The sequence below is a fragment of the Boleophthalmus pectinirostris genome, unplaced genomic scaffold (assembly GCF_026225935.1).
Source record: "Boleophthalmus pectinirostris isolate CB_2022bp ecotype Guang Dong unplaced genomic scaffold, ASM2622593v1 HiC_scaffold_8, whole genome shotgun sequence".
In the NCBI taxonomy this organism is placed as follows: Eukaryota; Metazoa; Chordata; class Actinopteri; order Gobiiformes; family Gobiidae; genus Boleophthalmus; species Boleophthalmus pectinirostris.
The window spans coordinates 30,722,317-30,743,775 of NW_026571515.1; the positions used below are offsets into that span (position 1 = coordinate 30,722,317).

Sequence of the window (21,459 nt, forward strand, 5' to 3'; positions counted from 1 at the left end):
TTATTTATTTACATTTATTTGTGTGTCGGAGTGCTACATAATCTGTTATAATGGCTCATATAAATAGGTCCGAGGTAAACACATTATTACTCATTACATAGTACACTTCACTCAATAGTGCTGTCATTTTGGCCATCTTGTGTTGTTTTCAGGTGGTTTTCTTGTGTCGTGTTGTTTGGCTTTTGTCACAGGTATTTGAAATCTAACAGAGAAAAAAGACGAGAAAAAAAACATTAAATTAAATATGCAAATTGACTCTTAATCATAAGGCCAATCAGCCCACATACCTACACGCTCCTAGAAGAGCAACTGAAAGGGTTTGGATGGGTAGTGAAATTCAGCATTAAAATCAACTGAACAGAAATGTGAAAAAGAAAACAAAGAAATCATAAGTAAATAATATAAAACTTAAATGGAAATTATAAATAACACGTTTTTATTTGATGAATATACTTACAGCTGTCATCGTCATCTGCAAAGGCATTGATAACATAACAGGCATAAACAAATCCCAGGAGCTGAAAACAAAAATATAAATCATCATTTTTTTATTTTAATAATGTATGTCTCAACTAATCTTTCCTTCCCACTGAGGAAAACTGATAACTGATGAGCATTTGTAAAATGTCTTTAGATGTATGAAGAACAAGCATAACATAAGTGATGTAAATTACTAGGCCAAATACAAATATTTTTCCACAAGATGAATATAGATTCTCAGGTATTATTGTTTGTATGTTACATGATGGAGATGTACAAATGAGTAGATTATTATTAGAATATTATGACATAATTCAATATAATCAAATATCTGTCTCAAATAATTATCTTGTAAATACTTTGTTTTGTTTTTGTTGGAGCAATAAAAGAGCTGTACACTAGACTATAACCACTTTGTTTCATTGCAGTAATATGAAGAAAAGAATCACCCAGGAATTTGAAATGGTACATTTAAATGAAGATACAATTGTTTTTGAGACCAAAAGCACTGGGTACATTTACATAGCCAGTAAAAATCAGATGACAAAAATAATCAAATAACGCAAAAATTTGATCTGATTTTCGGTGTGTTTAGATGCAAAAAAAAAACTTGATCATTAAAAACACCTGATGAGATTTGCTAGTTAATACATTTTTGAGTAACGGTTGTAAAGTACAACAACATTTTTATCTTAAACATTGTCCCTTTAATTTTTGTCTTATCCAACTTGTCAAAACTTGAACAGGTGTGATCATTCAGGAAAAAATATGATTACTCACAATGCAATGCAATGTAAGTGTTTGTGTGACATTTCAATAATCTAATAACTCCTGAAATCAGACCATGATCAGATTTTGCTGTGCACCTAAACATAACCACTAGTAAAATTGATGGTTATCATATGTTGTGGCAGGGTGAACTTACTGAGATGAGGAGTTGGACAGTGCAGTGTAAGATTTCGATATACTGGTACTCGAACCAACAGCGCAGCACTGTGGTCAGCTCTGGGTTGTGCTGGTTTGTCCATGAGGCAGATGGCAGGGACTCCGAGTCACAGCCGGGACTGTTCTCCTTCCACCACGAGCGATGGGACGAAATGCCCAGTGTCAGAGTATCACTATCCTGTGGTAACACCAGGGTATGGCACTTAATACATTGGCTATATATAAATATTAAACAGCGATGTCTATAACACCATGATCATCTGACCAATACTGTGATCAATATCATACATTCTGTGTAAAAAATTCTGGTCGAGGGTCTGCAATGTACTTGTCTTAACTGATGTGGTGTTTATTTGCCAAGAATACTTCACAGTATGGCATTAACCCTTGTAAGGTCTTCATTTTTTTTGTTACACAGGGAGTCCTGATGGGTCTGATGGACCCATTGCACTTTGGGGCTTTTACATCATCATATTTAAATCTTTTATTGTTAAAATTCTCAGCAGATGCTTAATTCATCTCATTTGGAAGTAGTATTAACAATTTATTGTTAAATTTGCTCCCTTTACCTTTGTTAAAGGTTGTATGGAGGATTTTTTTTGTTTCAATTGTCAATGATAGCATTATAGAGGTGCAGTAGCCTTGTAATTATGATGACCAAAAAAAAGAGAATAAAAATTAATCAACTCTGGACGTGGTAGGGCTAGCTAAACATTTGCCAATAGATAACGACACTGCCTCGTTATCTGTTAGTTGATAGGCTGTCAATCAAACTCCCTACGTTTCTAGTGTAACTGACTTGCCTGCGCGCTGCCGTTACGTGGTTTACGTACGCCTGTCACGCAGTTCACAGACGCAAGACGCACAGACGCTGTTTACTCCACCAACGCAACAGTTCTTAGCGGCTTTTTTTTACCTATATTTTCCTCGCAGTTAGCACAAAGTTTGTTGCAATGGCAAACAAGAATCCAGGAGCAGTTAGCCGCAAAAGAAAGTCCGTTTTTGAGGTCGCTGAAAGAAGAAGACAAGGGGAAAAGCAGCGAAGCCAAACTAAGGTGATTCTTGGAGATTCATTCCAGCGATGGCGCAACTGAAGCAGACGAAGGGTCTAAAGACTGACGCATTGGTCGCCAAATTACTCCTGGACAGGTCACTTTCAGGACACGAAAGCGATATCCTATGTCTGAAAACGTAATTTTCAAGGCAAAGAAAGAGTTTGTTTGCTGCTCATTCGCACGGAATCTCCGCGCACCCTTCTCTGCACCTTTTCCTGCTCCTCTCCCCGCTGCCCGTTCCGCTCTTCCCCCTGCTCCTCACTTCTCCGGGCTCGGAATCTCCGTGCACCGCTCCCCTCTCCTCTCCTCGCTCCCCGCTCCGCTCTTCTCCCTGCTCCTCACTTCTTGTCCGCGCACGAAATGTCCGTGCACCCGCTCCCCCCGCTCCTCACTTCTCCACCTTGCCTAACCAACACTGTAGTTAGTTGTTTACAAGTCGTGCAGCGCACCGGCTGTAAACAAACCTGTTTCTGGCGTACGGAGGAGGCGGGAGGAGGCGTTTCTACGTAGGGAGCTGTAGGGGAGGGGGGGTGGTTTCACGCATGCGCAACATTTGAAAAAGGACAAACAGTCGCTGGATTTCTCGTTCCTTGGAAAATCCTCTATACAACCTTTAAATTACATTTATGAATAAAAAGGCCACTCATATTTGTAGAGGTTAGGGTTATTAAAATAGAATACAATCAAGAAATGCATCATATAACAGTCATGACTGGATAATAATCAAACAATGTACAAATGAAAAAAGTTCTCACAACACTATAGTGAACTATTCATTTGAGTTTCATCAGAAATTTAACTTACAGAGATGAGTTTACACAACATCTCTCTGAACAACACAGTAGTTCCACTGAACACAGACATTTTCATGACAGACTATATCACACGAGGGGCAGAGTTTCACTGTGTCTATTGCAGATGTACTTTTTACACTTGGTGAAACACCAAGTGTAAAAAGTGCACGAAAACACAGAAAAACACAGAAAACACTGGCAAGGATAAAAATCTCAAAGTAGGCATCTAAATTAGTTTCATCAAAAACCTTCCTCCCTTCCTCACTCCTTCCTTTTATATTGGTGCAGTCCACGATCATGTTCTTGATCTGGGGTGGCATGAAAATGTCAAAAGAAGACCTGATGTAATCTACATGTGTGACTGCCGAGCGTGTAGGCCCTGGCGCTTTCAGTATCACGATGGCAGCCACGTGAAGCCAGGTGTCTTGAAGTGGAACACCACTGAATTTTTCCATCTTTCCTCAATCATACATTGTCCCATCCTATGGCTCGCTGCTCACCAGCTCGCCTCTCATAAGTTGGTCCTTGGACCAGCTGCTGGCAGACTGGTCCTATGGCTGAGGTCCGCTTGCGTTTTGCCGGCTGCTCATGGTTGCTCTGGCTCCTGGCTCTGTTGGCTGATCTTCACCCTCCTGTCCCCTTTCTGTTCAAACTCACTCTCTGACCCTGAATTTTCACAAATTTGATCTTCATTCTCAGAGACATCTTCCTTAGCTGCACCATCAAAACCCTCTCCCTCTTCTAGAATCAGTTCCATCGCAGTCCGAACTGAGAAGTTCTTCACCATCATGATCAGTTGTGACTGGGATTCCCACTGACAGAGATGTTTATGGGGACCCCTTGATTCATTCATTTATTCATTCAGACAGAGGGTGAGATGTGGGTGCAGATAGTGTTGGGTGCACACACATCACACATCACACAACACACAACACACACCACATACAAAACACACACAACACACACACACACCACATACAAAACACACACAATACACACCACATAAAAAACACACACAACATACACCACATACAAAACACACACAACACACACCATATACAAAACACACACACACACCACGTACAAAACACACACACCACATACAAAACACACACACACACCACATACAAAACACACACACCACACACATACAAAACACACACACACACACCACATACAAAACACACACAACACACATACACACCACATACAAAACACACACAACACACATACACACCACATACAAAACACACACAACACACACCATATACAAAACACACACACACACAACACACACACACATACAAAACACACACAACACACATACACACCACATACAAAACACACACAACACACACCATATACAAAACACACACACACACCACATACAAAACACACACAACACACATACACACCACATACAAAACACACACAACACACATACACACCACATACAAAACACACACAACACACACCATATACAAAACACACACACACCACATACAAAACACACACACACACACATACAAAACACACACACCACATACAAAACACACACAACACACATACAAACACACACACATACAAAACACACACAACACAACACACAACACATATACAAACACACACACACACACACCAACATACAAAACACACACACACACATACAAAACACACACACCACATACAAAACACACACACACACACACACAAACACACACACACACACACCACATACAAAACACACACAACACACACACACACACACATACACACAAACACACACAACACACACCACATACAAAACACACACAACACACACACACACACCACATACAAAACACACACAATTCACACACCACATACAAAAACACACACAACAACACACACACCACATACAAACACACACACACACACACACACACACAAACACACACACAACACACACATACAAAACACACAACAACACAACCACATACAAAACACACACACACACACCACATACAAAACACACACAACACACACCACATACAAACACACACAACACACACACAACATACAAAACACACACAACACATACAAAACACACACACACAACACATACAAAACACACACAACACACACACACACATACAAAACACACACAAACACATACAAAACAACACAACACACACCAACATACAAACACACACAACACACACCACATACAAACACACACAACACACAACACACACACAAAACATACAACACACACACAAACACACACCACATACAAAACACACACAACACACAACACATACAAAACACACACAACACACAACACACATACAAAACACACACACACACACACACATACAAAACACACACAACACACAACACACACAAACACACACACACAATACAAAACACACACAAACACACCACATACAAACACACACAACACACACACACATACAACACACACAACACACACACAACACATACAAAACACACACAACACACATACAAAACACACACCACATACAAAACACACACAACACACACCACATACAAAACACACACAACACACACCACATACAAAACACACACAACACACAACACATACAAAACACACACACACCACATACAAAACACACACACACCACATACAAAACACACACAACACACAACACATACAAAACACACACCACATACAAAACACACACAACACACACACACACATACAAACACACACAACACACACCACATACAAAACACACACACACACACCACATACAAAACACACACAACACAACACATACAAAACACACACAACACACAACACATACAAAACACACACACACACAACACACACATACAAAACACACACACACCACATACAAAACACACACACACACACATACAAAACACACACACACACATACAAAACACACACAACACACAACACACACACAAACACACATACAAAACACACACACACGCCACATACAAAACACACACAACACATACCACACACAACACACAACACATACAAAACACACACAACACACACCACATATAAAACACACACAACGCATACAAAACACACACATACAAAACACACACAACACACACCACATATAAAATACACACAACACATACACAACACACAAAACAGACAACACACATACGACACACACAACACACACACAACACACACATACAGGCCCAAAGAGGAGAAAGGGGAAATGAGGGGAAATGAGGAACTATGATTTTCATACTTTCAGTAGCTCCGGGTCCAGTGGACCCGAAGACCCTGTATGTAATATAAGTGTGAAGGGGGTGGAATCAAGGGGGGTCAATTAATTTTTTTTCTGATTGATGTTCCTCACTCAAAATGAGCCAAGGCCAAATAATCTCAGGCTGAAAAAATAATTCTTTGTATACTTTTTCTGAAGTTGAAAACTGAAAACAGGTCCCACAGACACGAAGACCTTACAAGGGTTAAATTAATATGTAACTCTATGGAGACAAGCAAGTAACAACACCAGGCCAAGTTACAGGTCAGATATGTAAAGACAAATGGGTAGATAGATTATTATGAAAGTAGGAAAAGCAATAACGTTTCTATGGAGAAGGCGGCAAGTCACACTCCACACTTAATGCACTGTTAATGTTGCGAGAGTTTAATATTCTTGCATTCTTTCCCTTTTGCATATTTATTTATAAACTACCACATCATTAAACAGAAATGATGGCTACTGCCCCATTCAGTAAGTGGGACATCAGTTTGTGCTTCTTCTCGTTTATACAATTTGTTCTATTAATCCAGGTTTAGGTTGTATTGGTTATAAGACTTTTTTCTGTTAATTTAAGGTGGTACTTTGAATTAAATGCCAAATAGTTTTTGGTGGTTTTCAGATTCAAGAATGTGATGATGTCACACTCTCAGATGTGGAGGCAAGAGACAGTTTTTCCTGTTGTACTTTGGCATGAAATATCCAAAAGGTGAATTCACCTGATCACTTCTACTGTTAACTAAACCCTAGAAGTCACTATATATACTACCTAAATCTGCTTTTTAAAAATTATAATAATTATAATAATAATAATTTTTGCTACCCGCATCTGTATTAGGTATTATTGTCCTATAGAAAGTTGTGATGTCTCCTGAAACCCAGCAATAGATAATCAGTCCATAAGTTTTTCTCCATGAAGAAAACCAACTGAGTACTTTTTTTGTTTAAGATCTGAGCCGTATTTTGTCTTTAAATGACCAGTCTCCTTGTGGCATGGACAGCGCAAGCAGTTTAGATGTTGAGATTGTGAGGGTCTCTAATTATGAACGAGTTAACGTGGCTATTAGACTTACCTTTGAAAGCCCTCCCAAATCCAAGTAGAGGCAGCAAACAAAGACATTCCAGCCAACCCACAACAATGTCCACAGCAAATACTGTAGGGAACAAAGAGCACTATCAAGACCTGTCATTTCTCATAGTCAATAAACAGGTAGACAATAGAAACATATAAATAAATAAAAAAGTGTAAATGACAAAAGGTCCATTATTACTTGGTATTTAGTACTTGAATAGTTTGATATTTTAGATTGCATTAATTTAGGTACACATATAAAAGAAAACCTTACTTTAATTTTATTTTTTAAATTTGCATTAACTAGACACAGAGCAAGCAGGGAGCCCCTGAGCAGTGATAATACAATATAATTTAAGTGCAAAACATTGTTGTGTTTAGCCTTGGAATTTGGATTGTGTGTTTTGGCCTGTCAAGAAAAAATGTTTAGACACCTCTGAACCAAACTGTATTAAGTTTAATTGTTCTCTAAAAGCTTTACAACATGCTGTAATAAAGTCTCAAAATAAATAACAAGTAACAAGTAGCAAGCAAAAAACAGTTATATTGTAAACCTATAAAACAATCTGATAGCAGACTACACATGTTAACTTGTGATTTTGTGGTATTTTGCCCAGGCTTGAAACCCCCCTACTTTCCTCTCACCATGACAACGTATCTTGACCTATACTGGATGGCACCAAACAGACCCAAAATCACCATGATGACCTGGAAGAAGTTGACCATGATGGGGACCCACTGGTATCCAAGGAAATCAAACACCTGCCTCTCCACAGCTGTGATCTGCAGTGAAAAAAAACAGTTAGTACAAACACACTTTCTTATTTAAGTAATTTATAAAGCACTAATTTAGAGGTTTGTATATCTCACTAGGATTTACTATTGAATCATTTGATGTGGGGACAAAATATACAGCTTCCCTGTAGTTGTAAGATAAGAATGGGGGATGTTGCTCTCAGTAAGCAGCTCTAATAATAATAGCACAAAAGCTGCAAAATATAGACTTGGAATAAAAACAAAAAATCTATTTTGAATTTACTTTATGGTTAAATAAAATATATCTTGTATATATGTTCACTATGTAACTTTTCTGGTTGAGAGGGTTGATCACCTGCAAAAAGGGAAAAAAATCCAATAATCTGGGTTGAATATATAGATTTAAAACCTCTAACCCTGTAGATTAGACCTGCTTTTGTATTAGTTTAGTACTACTTAAGTGTTTTCACCTGTGAGTATTTCCTTTTTTATTGCAAAAGTAGTCAGAAAAAATGCTAATCATATATTTTCCTGTTCAGCTCATATTACTAAGCTATTTTTCTTACTGGTTGTCCTAGTAACTGAGCTCAGGGGAAGATGCTTGTGGTGTTAGGTCTTCAGAGATTGAAAGGGGGCAGGGTGGGAAACAGAGGCTGGGGGCAAAGTGGGTGCAGCCCTTTATTGTGGTGGTTGTAATGGAGGGCGGTCAACATGCAAGCATCTGTAGCTTAACATTAACTATAAGCTTATAACATTATAGCATTTTCTACAGCTTCAAATGTAGCCTCTGAACACATGAATTAATAATGAGATGTGAGTGGAAGGTCAGTGTGTCTGCATAAGTAATGTGTGACATACATTTAACTATGTGTGTTTTTAAATAATAGTTGCATTAATCGGAGTTTAAATGGATAACAAGCTAAAAAGTTTTGCACAGGGTGATAAGTTCGACAGCTAAGCCTATTTAAACTAGTACAGCATTGTAAATAAAAAAATATAGAAATGCATATACATATAGAAACTATTGATACTAGTATGTTATGAAAAAGGGACTTAATACAGAGAATAGAAAGCATCTTACCAACTGCAGGCAACACAGAATTATAAGCACGCATCGCGCCGAGCAGCAACCCATCTTCAGTCCGCTGTTTCCAGTGCCTGAGATTGAGAAGACTAAATGAAAGGAAACAAAGACTCTAGTGGGTTTTAAAACTCAAATATTAGTTAGTTAGCAGAAATCCAGGAGCCAGCACATCCATGACCGGAGTTGGAGAATACGCGCAGCGCACTCCCACCTCGTGAGGAAAACACGTACGAGTGAGTGATGGGAGCACGGCCAGGGGGAGGGGCGGCCGCATGGAGCAAAAACAATGTCACTGTGCCGAAGTGAGGGTCCTGATGTCGAAGATGCTCTTTATTATAGGCAACGATCCTAAAAGAATCACTGTATCACAATAATACTGATACCTTCTTCATGAGGTGTAGTTACTCAGCAGTTAACCATTCATTGAGTTTTACATTTCTTCCCAAATTACCATAGAAACCATCTACCTATAGCCTGTCGTCTTTTCCTACTACTTACAACTGTGCACTGACACAGTGACTTCCACCACCACCTGCTGTAGGATACTGTAATTTCTCTTAGTTTGCCACGGCATGACCAAACCCTCATACAGCAACAGCACGCCGCGCGCTCTGATTGGTGGATGGTTAAAACGCTCTGGAAACGCCAGTAGGTGGCACCAACGCCACTGAACTTCAAAGGATTAAAGTTACAAGATCAATGGACTTATGATTTTCACTACAATATTGCTATATTCTGAGGTTTTGATAGTCATTAACTTGCTGTCTGCAGTGTAAGCACATTTAAGCCTATTACAATATTTAGTAACTTAGAGGGGAATTAAAACATAGTGGAAAAAGTATTGTATCTAAATCATATTTTTTATTTAATTGTACTGAAATTATATTAATATATAAATAACTAACTGTCTTCATTTTGACAGTAATGTATTGCTTAGGACTGAAGCTAATATTTTTGTGAGGATATAATTATGGTTCAATCATTTTAGATTTTTAAAAATTGTTTTGATAATGCTGGTCTATGTTTGCTTTTAGTTCAGTGGGTCATAATCAGGCTGTGAACTTAGCTTCACCTGTGTTTTTTAATGTAAACCCAACCTGTCCTTAGGCATCTAATGCTTATGTGAAACTTGCCTGGAGCTGGATGCATTTGGCGGCACAGGCGCGCACTTCTCCGCGCTTCCGAGGGATGACGCTAGAACCCAAAGACAAATTCATAATAATTGGGGGGTCTCCAGCTCTGCCAGTGTCACATGGAAGCGCGGCAGCGGAGCCGAGGGGATGCATGAGAGCGCAGTGATGGAGGGGGCTTAAGGGGAGGACAACCTGGACCGGACCGGACTGGAGCAGACGCACGGTACAGAAACGCACGGGCAACTTTGACAGCCTATTGGCCAGGGTGCCTCGCGTGGCTGGGGGCGAAAGGGCAACGCACGAGGAACCTCAGAAGATAGAATGATGCCGCCTTCCCGCGTGTGCTATTGATTATGGTCGCAAGGAGCACCTGGTCTGCGTGGAAACCGAAGCGAGAGACCGGGCTCGATGCTGCTGCCGCTGCTACGCCTCGTAAAACCCCAGAGCTGAGTGAGTAGTGCCGGGGATGCTATAGCGCAATGCCCGTAGCTATGTGACAGTCTGGAGGGAGGGGGGCTCATTCATATGTACCTACATACATCCAGCTCCATCTCCGCAATACATGCAATTCTTCACATTCTGTCTCACACTGACCACAACCAGACACGTGCGCACTGGGCTCTCCATTTACCCCCTGCAATGCCTTTTTTGTTTGTTATTTTCCATCGCATTCATTAGAGAACTTCATTGTGATTTGATGAGAGGTATAGGCAGAAAGCCCTCCAATCAGTTTCTCCTGCTTCCTGCGTAACAACCCCGCCGACTGCGAACCATAAAAATAATTAACGCAAGACCTTCCCTTAACATTTGCACCCCACACCCCTCCTGCCTCATATCTATCCCTCCCTGTCATAAATACAGGGGGAGAATGGGGGATGTGGGGAAGGGGCTTTGTCGTGTAAGTTGCCTGCTGACCTTAGGGACACAACATAATTTTTGTTGCCTCTTTGATCTGGAACGCTTTGATGAGACAAAAGGCAGGCCACATCTTCCCCTGTGCGCAATAGACATTTAAATATATAAGAATACTAATTTTCTCTTGCCTATCCTGCACCTGCATGGGCATCTCCCCTGTTCACACCCAACGCAGCCATCCCCTCTCCGCGCATTAGCCTATGAGCGTGCTGTCGTGGCGTGTGTAACCTGTTGTCACCGCCACTGCTGCAGTTTGTGTGAGGTGTCAGAGCCCAAAGGCGAGGCTGGAGAGAGAGGAGAGCAGGCCAACCTATTTTCCATACATTCAAATACAAACGAATGTCTGGTTACATGGGAGAGATTGGCACTGTAAAAACCCTATCCACCCTTTGTGTTTTTCTACTGAAATCCATACGTTAAATAATAGTTGTTGTTTTTTTTTTTTTTTTTTTTTTTTTTTTTTTTTTAGCTTGTTATATGCAGTTGTACGTTGTGACACAGAGGCAGCGGCGCACGTAGACAGACAAACAAGCTTGAGCCTTCTTCCTCACAGGGGCATGGTTAATCGTTGTTGCAAGCAAACATTTGACCTAATTCACATTCTCACACAATAGCAGACTCCCTCTCTCCCCCCATCCTGGCTCCACACACACATGGCTGCTATTTGTGTCCACACCAACTCCCAGGTGCTTTATCAGAACCTGGGCAGATTGGCAGAGAGGATAGACACGTCAAAACAGTCAGATTCTGTGTCCTGTTAAAGGGGGTGTAGATATAAAAGTCATATGTATGTGCGTTCTGTGGAAATATAACCTTATAGCTATTGATTGTGGGGGCTAAATGTGCTCCAACTCCATTTGATAAGAGATTAGACCATAATTCCTTGTTGACTCCATGGTCTGGTCAGGTGGCAGGGGCAGAAAACATGTAATTTTTTTATTGTGGCGAGGCATTCTATTCAATATTTGCTGTCAGACGAGAAAGTCACTTTAAAAATTAAAGGGGGAATCAGAATAGAGGCTTCACAAACTAGTAATGTAGTCTGGTAGTTCTTTTAGTTGGGTTAAGTATTTGTTGATCACATGTGAGCAAGAATTAAACTGATCTCAATAATAAGCAAACATAAGATAAGAAGACCTGTACTGGTTCCACAAAAGGGATGCACAATGCAACAGCCAAGTACAATAACAGCAACAGCAACCATAGAAGTATGCAAAATATTTTATATATGTATATATCTATCTATCTATCTATCTATCTATATCTATATCTATCTATATATATCTATATATATATATATATATATATATATATATATATATATATATATATATATATATATATAAATAATACCAGTAACACTTTGTGGCAATACTAACTTTTGGTACTATTTCGTAATTGTTATGCTTCAAAAACACCGCATTGACCCATAAGGCTATTGAGATACACACAAAGTCAAATGAACAATATTAACCAAAATAGTAGTAGTTTTAATGTTTGTCCGTATGTAAATTAAACAGACTCTACCAAAATAATCAGTGAAATGCTGCAGAAAATAGGCTCTGAATCATATTTAAATCATATGAATAAAATATAACAAACTGAGTCAATTAGGTACTGGTAAAAAAGATTTGTACATAAGTAAGATGGAAGTAAATGAATAAGCACTATATACTTGTCCATTGCAAATCTGCCTTGTGGTGCATGTCCACACATCTCCTCCTGCAAACGAATGCATGTGCACGCCCAGAGTCTGAGGCAGGGGCAGTGAACAGGACCAGGCTTAAAACTGAGAACAAGCTTCACATAGGGACATCTCTGCTCCGACTCTGTGTCCGACGGGCTGCCTGCGAGATTACACTGCAGTGCTGAGGCGTCACTCTGCCTGAGAACCGCAGGAACACGCACACACATTTAAAAAAAAGGGAGGGAGAGAGGAGGAGGGGGTGCCTGGACAGGACAAGAGCAGCTATAAGGAAAGGGGGGGCAGTAAGGAAACCACTCTGGGAAATCTCTGCTTATCATGTGACTCTAAAGACACCTGCCTGACAAGTCCTACACACTCCACACCTACTGTTATTCGCATACCTGCTCTCATTAGTCTTATAGTCTACCTTCCTCCCTGTTACCAAATCGAACTTACATTACATGTATTATGAGGTTTAGCTGCAAATTAATATTATGGTCAAGTTCTGGGTTAGGGTTAAGGCTTTACTTAGAAGAAAATGTTTGACATGTTGAATTTTGATGTTGATATTCAGACTCACATTCTGTCATATTAAAAATATACTATATTTAGGGGTGGTTAAGGTGAAGTTTGGGTTCAAGCCAGAAGTTGGAAGTACTGTACATCTTAGATAAGTGTAACGTTGACTTTTTTTTTGTCTTGTGAGAACATATATTTTCACTCCCTATGGAAAATGAGGCAGAAATCACATTGTAATGATGTGACAGTATCAAACAAAGGGTGTGGTAAGATGAACACCACCTTAGAAATGTGGAGCGACTATCAAAAAATTGACAAAAACACATATGACCCCCCTGGTTTGAAACTGGTCTCATATCATTCAACTGTTATATTTAGTCCATGCAGCAACTGGTTTGATTGATTTAGGACATAATCATATTGAGTATATGGGCCGCAGCCAACTTTATTTGCTTTTATACAAATGTGATTGGGCATCTTTTTAGGTGTCTTAGACAATTAGTCTGTGTTGGAATACACAACGATAACATGTAGTTCAACTGGATGAGGGTCAAGTGGATGTCCTTTTGGTCAGACACAAAAATGGACTGCGACTGACCCTAGCAGTGGTACTGCTCAGAGAAAGCATCTTTCATACATCATCACATACACTCAACACAGCTAATGTTATGACTTGCATTATAAAAATAAGATGACATTATTTTTGCAGCCAAGTAGACTAGTGCGTGTTACACTTCAGCATACTAAGATTTGTTTGACTTTCAAATCTTGTTTCTTCCATAAACTTGTCACAGCTTTGGTTATGAATCCCTGTGTTCTATTTAAAACTCTGTCTCACCTGCAGTAGATGTTCAGATCTTTAAAAAGCTATTTTTAATTATCTGTTGTTAGGACAAAAGGGCAGTATTTTGAGTATTGTTTGTATATTGTTTGAGTAATGAAGAAAATGAATTAGAATGATAAGATCTGATTTAACATATCATGGAAATAAAGTGGATGATTACAGTCCAGAAACCTCACACAGGCCACAAGATCGTGTTTGTGTGAAGAAAACTGGTAAATACTGGGCAGACATTTGGTGAATGTGTGAACATAAGGACTAATATAAAGGCGAGATCTTTGCTAAACTTCCAAACAGATTCTGAACAAACCGGGCACCATGTTTGGTGTTGTTTTGATGATGGGCAGTGGCAGACCTGAGCAGACTCTCAGCAGACAGATGGCAGCAGTTGACAGAGATTACACTTGGTTTGTTTGGACTGTTCTGTTACAGCCATGTCCTTATTGTGTGTTTGGAGCATGTTACACTGCCAAATGCAATACTTCTGTTTGCACTTACCAGCAGAGGGAAATCGCACTTTTCTGTTTTCATCTTAACAACAACAGGTTTTGTCATATTTACCACTGACTTATATATGTCTTAGGTCCAGATCCATTCTTAAAATCAGTCTTTTTAAGGATTTATTTTGGAAGTCTTTCAGGTTTTGCACTGAACTGCCAAGAGGGCTGGTGTATAGAGCTGATCACTTCAGACTTTAACGTTGTACTATTATTTGAATGTATAATGCCTAATAGTTTGTTGTGTGTGTTGTTTCTAGACCCCAGAGTGACGTGCACGCCTGTGTGCGCGTGCATGTGAGAGAGGGTGACACAGACTGAGAGCACCGAGCGTCCGCGCTCACACATGGCCTCCATGCAGGACGGGCTGCACATCACGGCTCCTCCCTACGGCAAGGTCCTGCTGCTGGGCGCCATCGCTGCTGCCTCCGCCTTCGTGGTCACTATCCTCATCGTGGTCCTGTGCGTGGGCTGCCAGAGGTCAGTCTCATTTGAATGATGCAAACACTGCTCCTGTGGTAAACACACAGTCACACATGACTCCAAAACCATGACTCAGCAAATATGAGAGTCAACCTATGACAGCTGTTGTTTTCACCACAGGAAGGGAAAGACACAGAATGTCCCCGGGGAGAGTGGGAAACACCGCCTCATGGACATGGTAGGTGTCGGCCATGTTGCTGTGGTTTGTGTATCAGCCCCGGTAAGAGAAACTCCTCCTCATCAGGGGGTGACAGAAACATTATTTCAGGTGCAATTAGCTTTAATAGTCACTCTGTAAACATGTCTTTTTAGGGAATTCTCAAGCAGTCCAAGCTGCGCTCCATCAGTAAATCTGACGCCTCAGAGATGAACAAAGTGAACTGCAATGGCAAAAGTGAGTGCATCCTTCACAAACCTGTCCACCAATGCTTATATTCTATAGGAGTCTCTCCTATATTTCCAGTTTATGGGAAGCATCTCATTTAAGGAGACTTGTGCATCATCAGCTGCAATGAAACATTTCTTTGTACACCACATGAGGAGCGTGGATAATCATTGTGCTATTTTTAAAAGCAGCAAACTGCCAAACCAAAAAACAGTGATGTGGCCTATTAAAGCAAAGAGGAATAAGACACATGACAGTAAAAATTGGAACACCAATCTGGCGAAGGCAAATCTATCAAAACCATATCTCAAATACATTTGACATGCAGTTTAGCCTGAAACAGAATTCACATTTACAGCCTAGAGTCTTCTTAAGTCCTCAGTCTTGATTTATGAACACGCATCTCTCTCAGAGGCAGGAGCAGAGAGCCAAGACAAATCCTGGAGCTCCATCAGTGACAACCAGCAGAAACCTCAGCATATGTCCTGGTGCCACTGCAGAGCCTAGTCTGCTGCTCCTCCTGAGAGAGGCGTTCAGTTCATAAACACATATTAGACTTGTACAGGAGGGGTGTATGTGGATTCTGTTCAATGCTGGGCACTAGCATCAATACAGTCGGCGCTTGTAGACTGTATGGTTCTCAAACATGTCTAAACCAGCAGGGACCTAAAGCCTTGTTTCCACCAAATGGTACAGTATTTTTCAGTGTGGTGACTTTGCAAGTACTTCTACTGTATAGACCTGGGGAAGTGAGACAGTTTTTATTTGTAGGACAAAAAGTAAACCATAGATAGATGTACTCTATGTCTGTGAGCCATTAATCAGACCAGATGGAATTATTATTCTCATAATTCTCATATGGTCTTATTTGTTGCTTAGTGTATCCATTGTTTCTGGAACATGCCATGTACTCAGAGAGCCCTTTTGGGCCAGATGTTCAGGAGAAGAGGTGATAATATATTTGTTTTTGAGGACCCACTTGATGATACATCCCAAGTGGTTAATCCACTTAATAAACAATGTGAAACATTAATCTTCAATGTAACTCTTATGGTGATGTAGACTTTGAAGTTAATATTTTAATAAAAGTATCACAATACAAACACTACAGTTTAGTTTACTCCAGTGCATCTGTGCTGGAAACATCTCACTTTGTGAGCTATTAGTACTAAGAGAGGACACACAGATTGAGGGGTTCATACTGTACCGTGTGGTGGACTGTGGTGGCCCTATGCTACTGCCCAGCTGCGGTCTAACTCTGACCTTCGTTCTCAAGGCAGGCAGCTCCCCCAGATCCCCTCTGGGGCTGGAGAGGACGGAGAGCACACTTATTCTGAAGTGGGCCGGGGAGCCTCCACTACACGTACTGATGATGCCCTGTACGCCATGGTAGGCAGAGCCGGGCAGACGGACACACCTGCTCCTCCCGCCGTGCCCGCCAACACCCCGGCACCTCCGGACCCGGACGGGGATGTGGAGGGAGGCCTTGCTGAGTCCGAGTCGCAGGTTGTGTCTCCTCCAGAGACTGCAGAGTACGCCGTGGTGCGGAAGCTGAGGAAAGCTGAGAAGGCGCCTCAGAAGAGGGACAGTGGCACAGACATGGCAGAGCCTCCTGCCCCTCCTCCAAGGCACGGCCCTCCATCTCACCCTGCCCCCCCACCACCTCACACCCAGCACCCCCACAGCACCAAGCTGCCCCGCAGAAATATAGGCCTCGAGACCTTTAATGTGCCCTCCTTCCCAAAGGTGAGTCTTCTGTTCAACGTTCTTCCATAGATAATATAATTTTTTTTTTTTTTTACAATTTCATTCAAGCTGATATGATGGTATTGTCCCTCTATCAAAGTCAAGTACTGGCCTCCAACATGAACACTTGTAGGTGATTTCTCCACCGAGTGCAGTGTTTATAGAGAGTTGTTGGTGACAGTGGGGCACTTCTGCTCTCAGCAGTGTCACCTCCTCCATATGTCTGCAGCAGCAGGAGCAGACATCGTGCTGCTTTTACAGTGAATACAGTGTGTGCTCTGCCTTCAGGTGACGGCAGGAGGCCATTTGCTGCCCTGTGTGAGGTCAGCGAGGGTGCGCCCTCTGCTGTGACCTGTGTTAGCTACAGGCCAAGTTCAGAGACTTACATGTGTACAGTCTGCTCACACACTGGCGATGATGCAACAGGCTAAAAGTGCAGCAGGATAAAAGAACATACTAAATATTGGTATCTCACAGAGAATATTCCTATGACTTTATAAATGCCAGTGTATTAATCCATCTGAATGAAACATGAATTTGAGCAGATTTACTCCAAATGTAATTTGTTTTGTGTTGACAGGAAGTAATGTTTATGGGGAACGGGGAGCAGTACATCTGGAAGCCTCCAGAGGATGATGACCTCTTGATGCTGCAAAACAAAGCCTTGGGCCCTTTGGCCCACACTGTGGAGCACATACCACCGTCTGCTGCCGCGGTGAGTCCCAAAGCTCTCCAATAGACCTTAAATCAGTCTTTATTTGACAGTGACATGCTTTGTGTAAGGCTGTGCTTTGGGCAGACTTGTTGCAATGGCATAGTATTAGTATTTATGCTGCAGCAAATACATTGGTTGATAAGAGCTGTTTCTGATATGTACATTGACAGTATTTGTTTTGTTGGTTTACAGGTGGCAGAAATGTACTCTAAAGTTTGCAAACCTGGAAAAAAGAAGAGATCTATATCTCCTCCAGGCAATCCTGGCTTCCGGACCTTGGGGCGTGGGGACCGGGACAGGGACGGGGGCTTTAGTGTTGTGGTGAAGCCTCAGACATGGGCCCCACTGGAGGGCAAAGCCATGGCAGGGCCCTTAGACGAGCACTGTTACGAGTCCATTGGCACAGAGGAGTATGACCCTGCATATGAAAACCTGGAGGGGGCAGGCTGGAGGCGAGAGAGACCCCCAAATACATGTGCCACTCTGAGGCCCAGGAGAAAAAGGGCCCAGCAGCCTCTGCAGCAGCAGCAGCCCCCTCCACCTCCACCCACACAGCAGACGCCCAAGCTGCAGCACCTGCCTGCCCAGGCCTTGGTGCTGCCAGGGGACAGTCTGTATGAAAGCATTGGGGACCTCAAGGCGGGCTCAACCACCTCCAGCACGACCACCATCTTCACCTTCAATGACGGCATGGAGATGTACGTGACAGGGCTCTGAGTGACCGCGCTTCATCACATACTGTTTACATTCAGTCATAATACATGCCTTTTACTGGCCCAGAGCCGAGGGTCCATCTGCTGACCTCCAATGACCCGGGCTGAATTCTAGAGTCCTATCTGTAGACCTTAGATGAATCCAAAGGTAATGAATAATAAATGAGCACAAGACCATTGCAGAGTACTCTGTAGGTAACAGTAGCACTTGAGTTTCGCTGGGAAATGTGTGCAAAGCACAACCAATTCAAAGGCCTAAATTCTTCCTCAATTTTAGCGGGTAATTGTTGTGTTCTTGAAGGTCCTCTTTTGGGGAAGCTGCACATCTTTGTGTGAATCTTTTGGTAGCACTTAGTCCTTATGCGCAGGCCTTCCCTATAGTTGGTCAAGATGTGATTCAGGACATAATATAAATATATTAATTATTAATCAAATACTTGAAAGCTCAGGGACCAAGAGAAACAATTATGAATATTCTATTAAATGAAAAACTGCACACATTTTGCATTCCTCTTAAAACAAATTTTTGACCATTTCCATATTTAAAAAGCCAATCAAAGATATACAAGCGTCTGTCATATTTTGTTTCATCTTACATGGACTGAACACTGTCTCCACTGCCGTCTGTAAATGAGTGTTTTGATTTGTTTCTGCACTTTGCCTGCTGCCAATTGCATGCTAAAAAATCTAAAATCTAACAAAAAAAATCACTGTCACGTGGTACCTATATGAATGTTATTTATTTTCAGTAGTTGTTGGGTGTTTTTTTTGTTCCACTTTTGGTTGTTTTTCAAGTGTGTTGCTTTATTTTTTCGTAGAGCACAGTATCAGTTTATTTCAGGATGTTTGTAGCACAGAAGGACTGCGTGAAGGCTGTTCACCGTTCTCCTCCTGTGATACCAACTCACTTAATCAAATCTAAAGTTGAATTTAAAGGAGATCAATGTGAGATTCCTGGAGATGGAGACAGTCCGCCTAAACGCGGTCCTATACCTCATTGACGTATGTGGAGCATTCATTGCATAGTCCTGACGTGCCCTGCCCATTTGAATCAGAAAACTACAGCTAAACCAATGTGTTTTAGCACGTTTCATCATGTCTCATAACCATTCATCGACGAACACTCCTCTCTTTGTTATCAGTGTTAAAATATAGCAGCATTGCAGAAAAACTACAAAAAATGTGAAGTTTTGCAAAGCAGCAGACCCCGAGGAGAAGACAATATAACTCCCAAACCTGGATGGACAATGACAATGAAATCATTTGACCAAATACAACCAATGTGATTACTCTGTATGTTGATGCAATGTGTATGTACATTACAAAAGAGAAAGAAATAATAAATATATCATCAGTGTTGAGGAATCTATCTTTTTTCTATCACAGTTAATTGTGGTTTGGAATGACTTGTGACAAACTGCAAAACAGCTGCAATGTAAACTTCAGTGTATTCTGTTTGTTGTTTTTGAAGCCATGAAGCTACAGTGTATTCTTGGAAAGCCCAGCTAAGCTAAATGTGGCAGCTAATGTTGTGTGTTTGCTATTCAGATTACAGGGTCTTGTACTCGAAGCGTGTAATAATAAGTGCTAAGTGCAAAAGATTGTAATGTTTTATATCAAGATTACTATTCATGAAATGTCAGTCAAGTTTATACTTTTGTAATAAAGTGGCACTTTAAAAATGGTTAATCTCATAGTCTCAGTCATTAAGATGAAAGGAGACCAGGAATTTTATTATTAGTATTATTATATTGTAAAAGCTCAATGTAAAGGCTTGGTATTATTGTCTGATCAAAAGCAATAGAATTTCTCAGTATAAATATTTTAGGTTTTCAATATCTGCCAGTAGACTTGTTTTTACTCATTTATAGGAATGAAAATGTGTGTAAAATTGTTGAAATTATCTTCATAGCATCCTCTGTTGTTTCTTGTTTCTTTTGTGTACCTCCTCATGGCACATGGCGCATCCTGCGTGCGTATTGCGCTCCGCACGTGCTCGTTTGCCACAGTAGTAAAAGGGGTTCGTAGCTGTGGCGGTGGGGAGGGAAAAATAGGTCACCCCTTAAAACAAAAACCTTGCAGTCAACATCGCAAGCGTCTGCTGAATTTTCATTGGTCAGCCTGTCTCCATGGTAACAGGTTAACCTTGAGGCAGTCTTGGAGAATACGGCGCGTGTGCATCGTACGACATCCGCGATCACGGTGTCATGAGCGAGCATCGCACTATAGAGCTGCTCTTCTCCGTCTGAAAAAGGAGAGCAGGGAAGGTGCAAACTGGAGCCAATATACAGTCTGCGGTGGTGGACGTGTTAACCAAACTTATGAGCCGTGAATAATGAATGGGCGAGAACATGTTGGATC

The 21,459-nt window shown here is 41.1% G+C and overlaps 2 protein-coding genes across 2 annotated transcripts; one reads left to right on the forward strand and one right to left on the reverse strand.

Moving 5' to 3' along the window:
* Positions 1–85: 85 nt before the first annotated feature.
* Positions 86–9,515, reverse strand: nkain5 (sodium/potassium transporting ATPase interacting 5). Its single transcript, XM_020929995.2, has 7 exons — positions 9,462–9,515; positions 8,270–8,407; positions 7,626–7,706; positions 1,406–1,603; positions 458–518; positions 288–353; positions 86–202 (listed from the first exon to the last, which is right to left on the reverse strand). Exons 1-6 carry the CDS (start codon positions 9,513–9,515, stop codon positions 298–300), a joined length of 588 nt encoding a protein of 195 aa, XP_020785654.1. The 3' UTR covers positions 86–202; positions 288–297.
* Positions 9,516–14,962: 5,447 nt separating this feature from the next.
* Positions 14,963–20,595, forward strand: si:dkey-70p6.1 (uncharacterized protein LOC570575 homolog). The gene is made up of 7 exons (XM_055166223.1): positions 14,963–15,104; positions 15,317–15,536; positions 15,660–15,717; positions 15,852–15,933; positions 17,201–17,670; positions 18,251–18,385; positions 18,578–20,595. The coding sequence occupies exons 2-7, from the start codon at positions 15,403–15,405 to the stop codon at positions 19,100–19,102; spliced, it is 1,404 nt and encodes a 467-aa protein (XP_055022198.1). The 5' UTR covers positions 14,963–15,104; positions 15,317–15,402; the 3' UTR covers positions 19,103–20,595.
* Positions 20,596–21,459: the final 864 nt, after the last annotated feature.

Coding starts and splice junctions, on each gene's coding strand:
- nkain5 (XM_020929995.2), bottom strand. CDS start 9,515: ATGGGTTGCTGCTCGGCGCGATGCGTGCTTATAATTCTGTGTTGCCTG. Junction 8,408..9,461: donor TTCTGTGTTGCCTGCAGTTG/GTAAGATGCTTT, acceptor TTTTCACTGCAG/ATCACAGCTGTGGAGAGGCA. Junction 354..457: donor TGCAGATGACGATGACAGCT/GTAAGTATATTC, acceptor ATTTCTGTTCAG/TTGATTTTAATGCTGAATTT.
- si:dkey-70p6.1 (XM_055166223.1), top strand. CDS start 15,403: ATGGCCTCCATGCAGGACGGGCTGCACATCACGGCTCCTCCCTACGGC. Junction 15,537..15,659: donor CTGTGCGTGGGCTGCCAGAG/GTCAGTCTCATT, acceptor TTTTCACCACAG/GAAGGGAAAGACACAGAATG. Junction 15,934..17,200: donor AGTGAACTGCAATGGCAAAA/GTGAGTGCATCC, acceptor TTCGTTCTCAAG/GCAGGCAGCTCCCCCAGATC.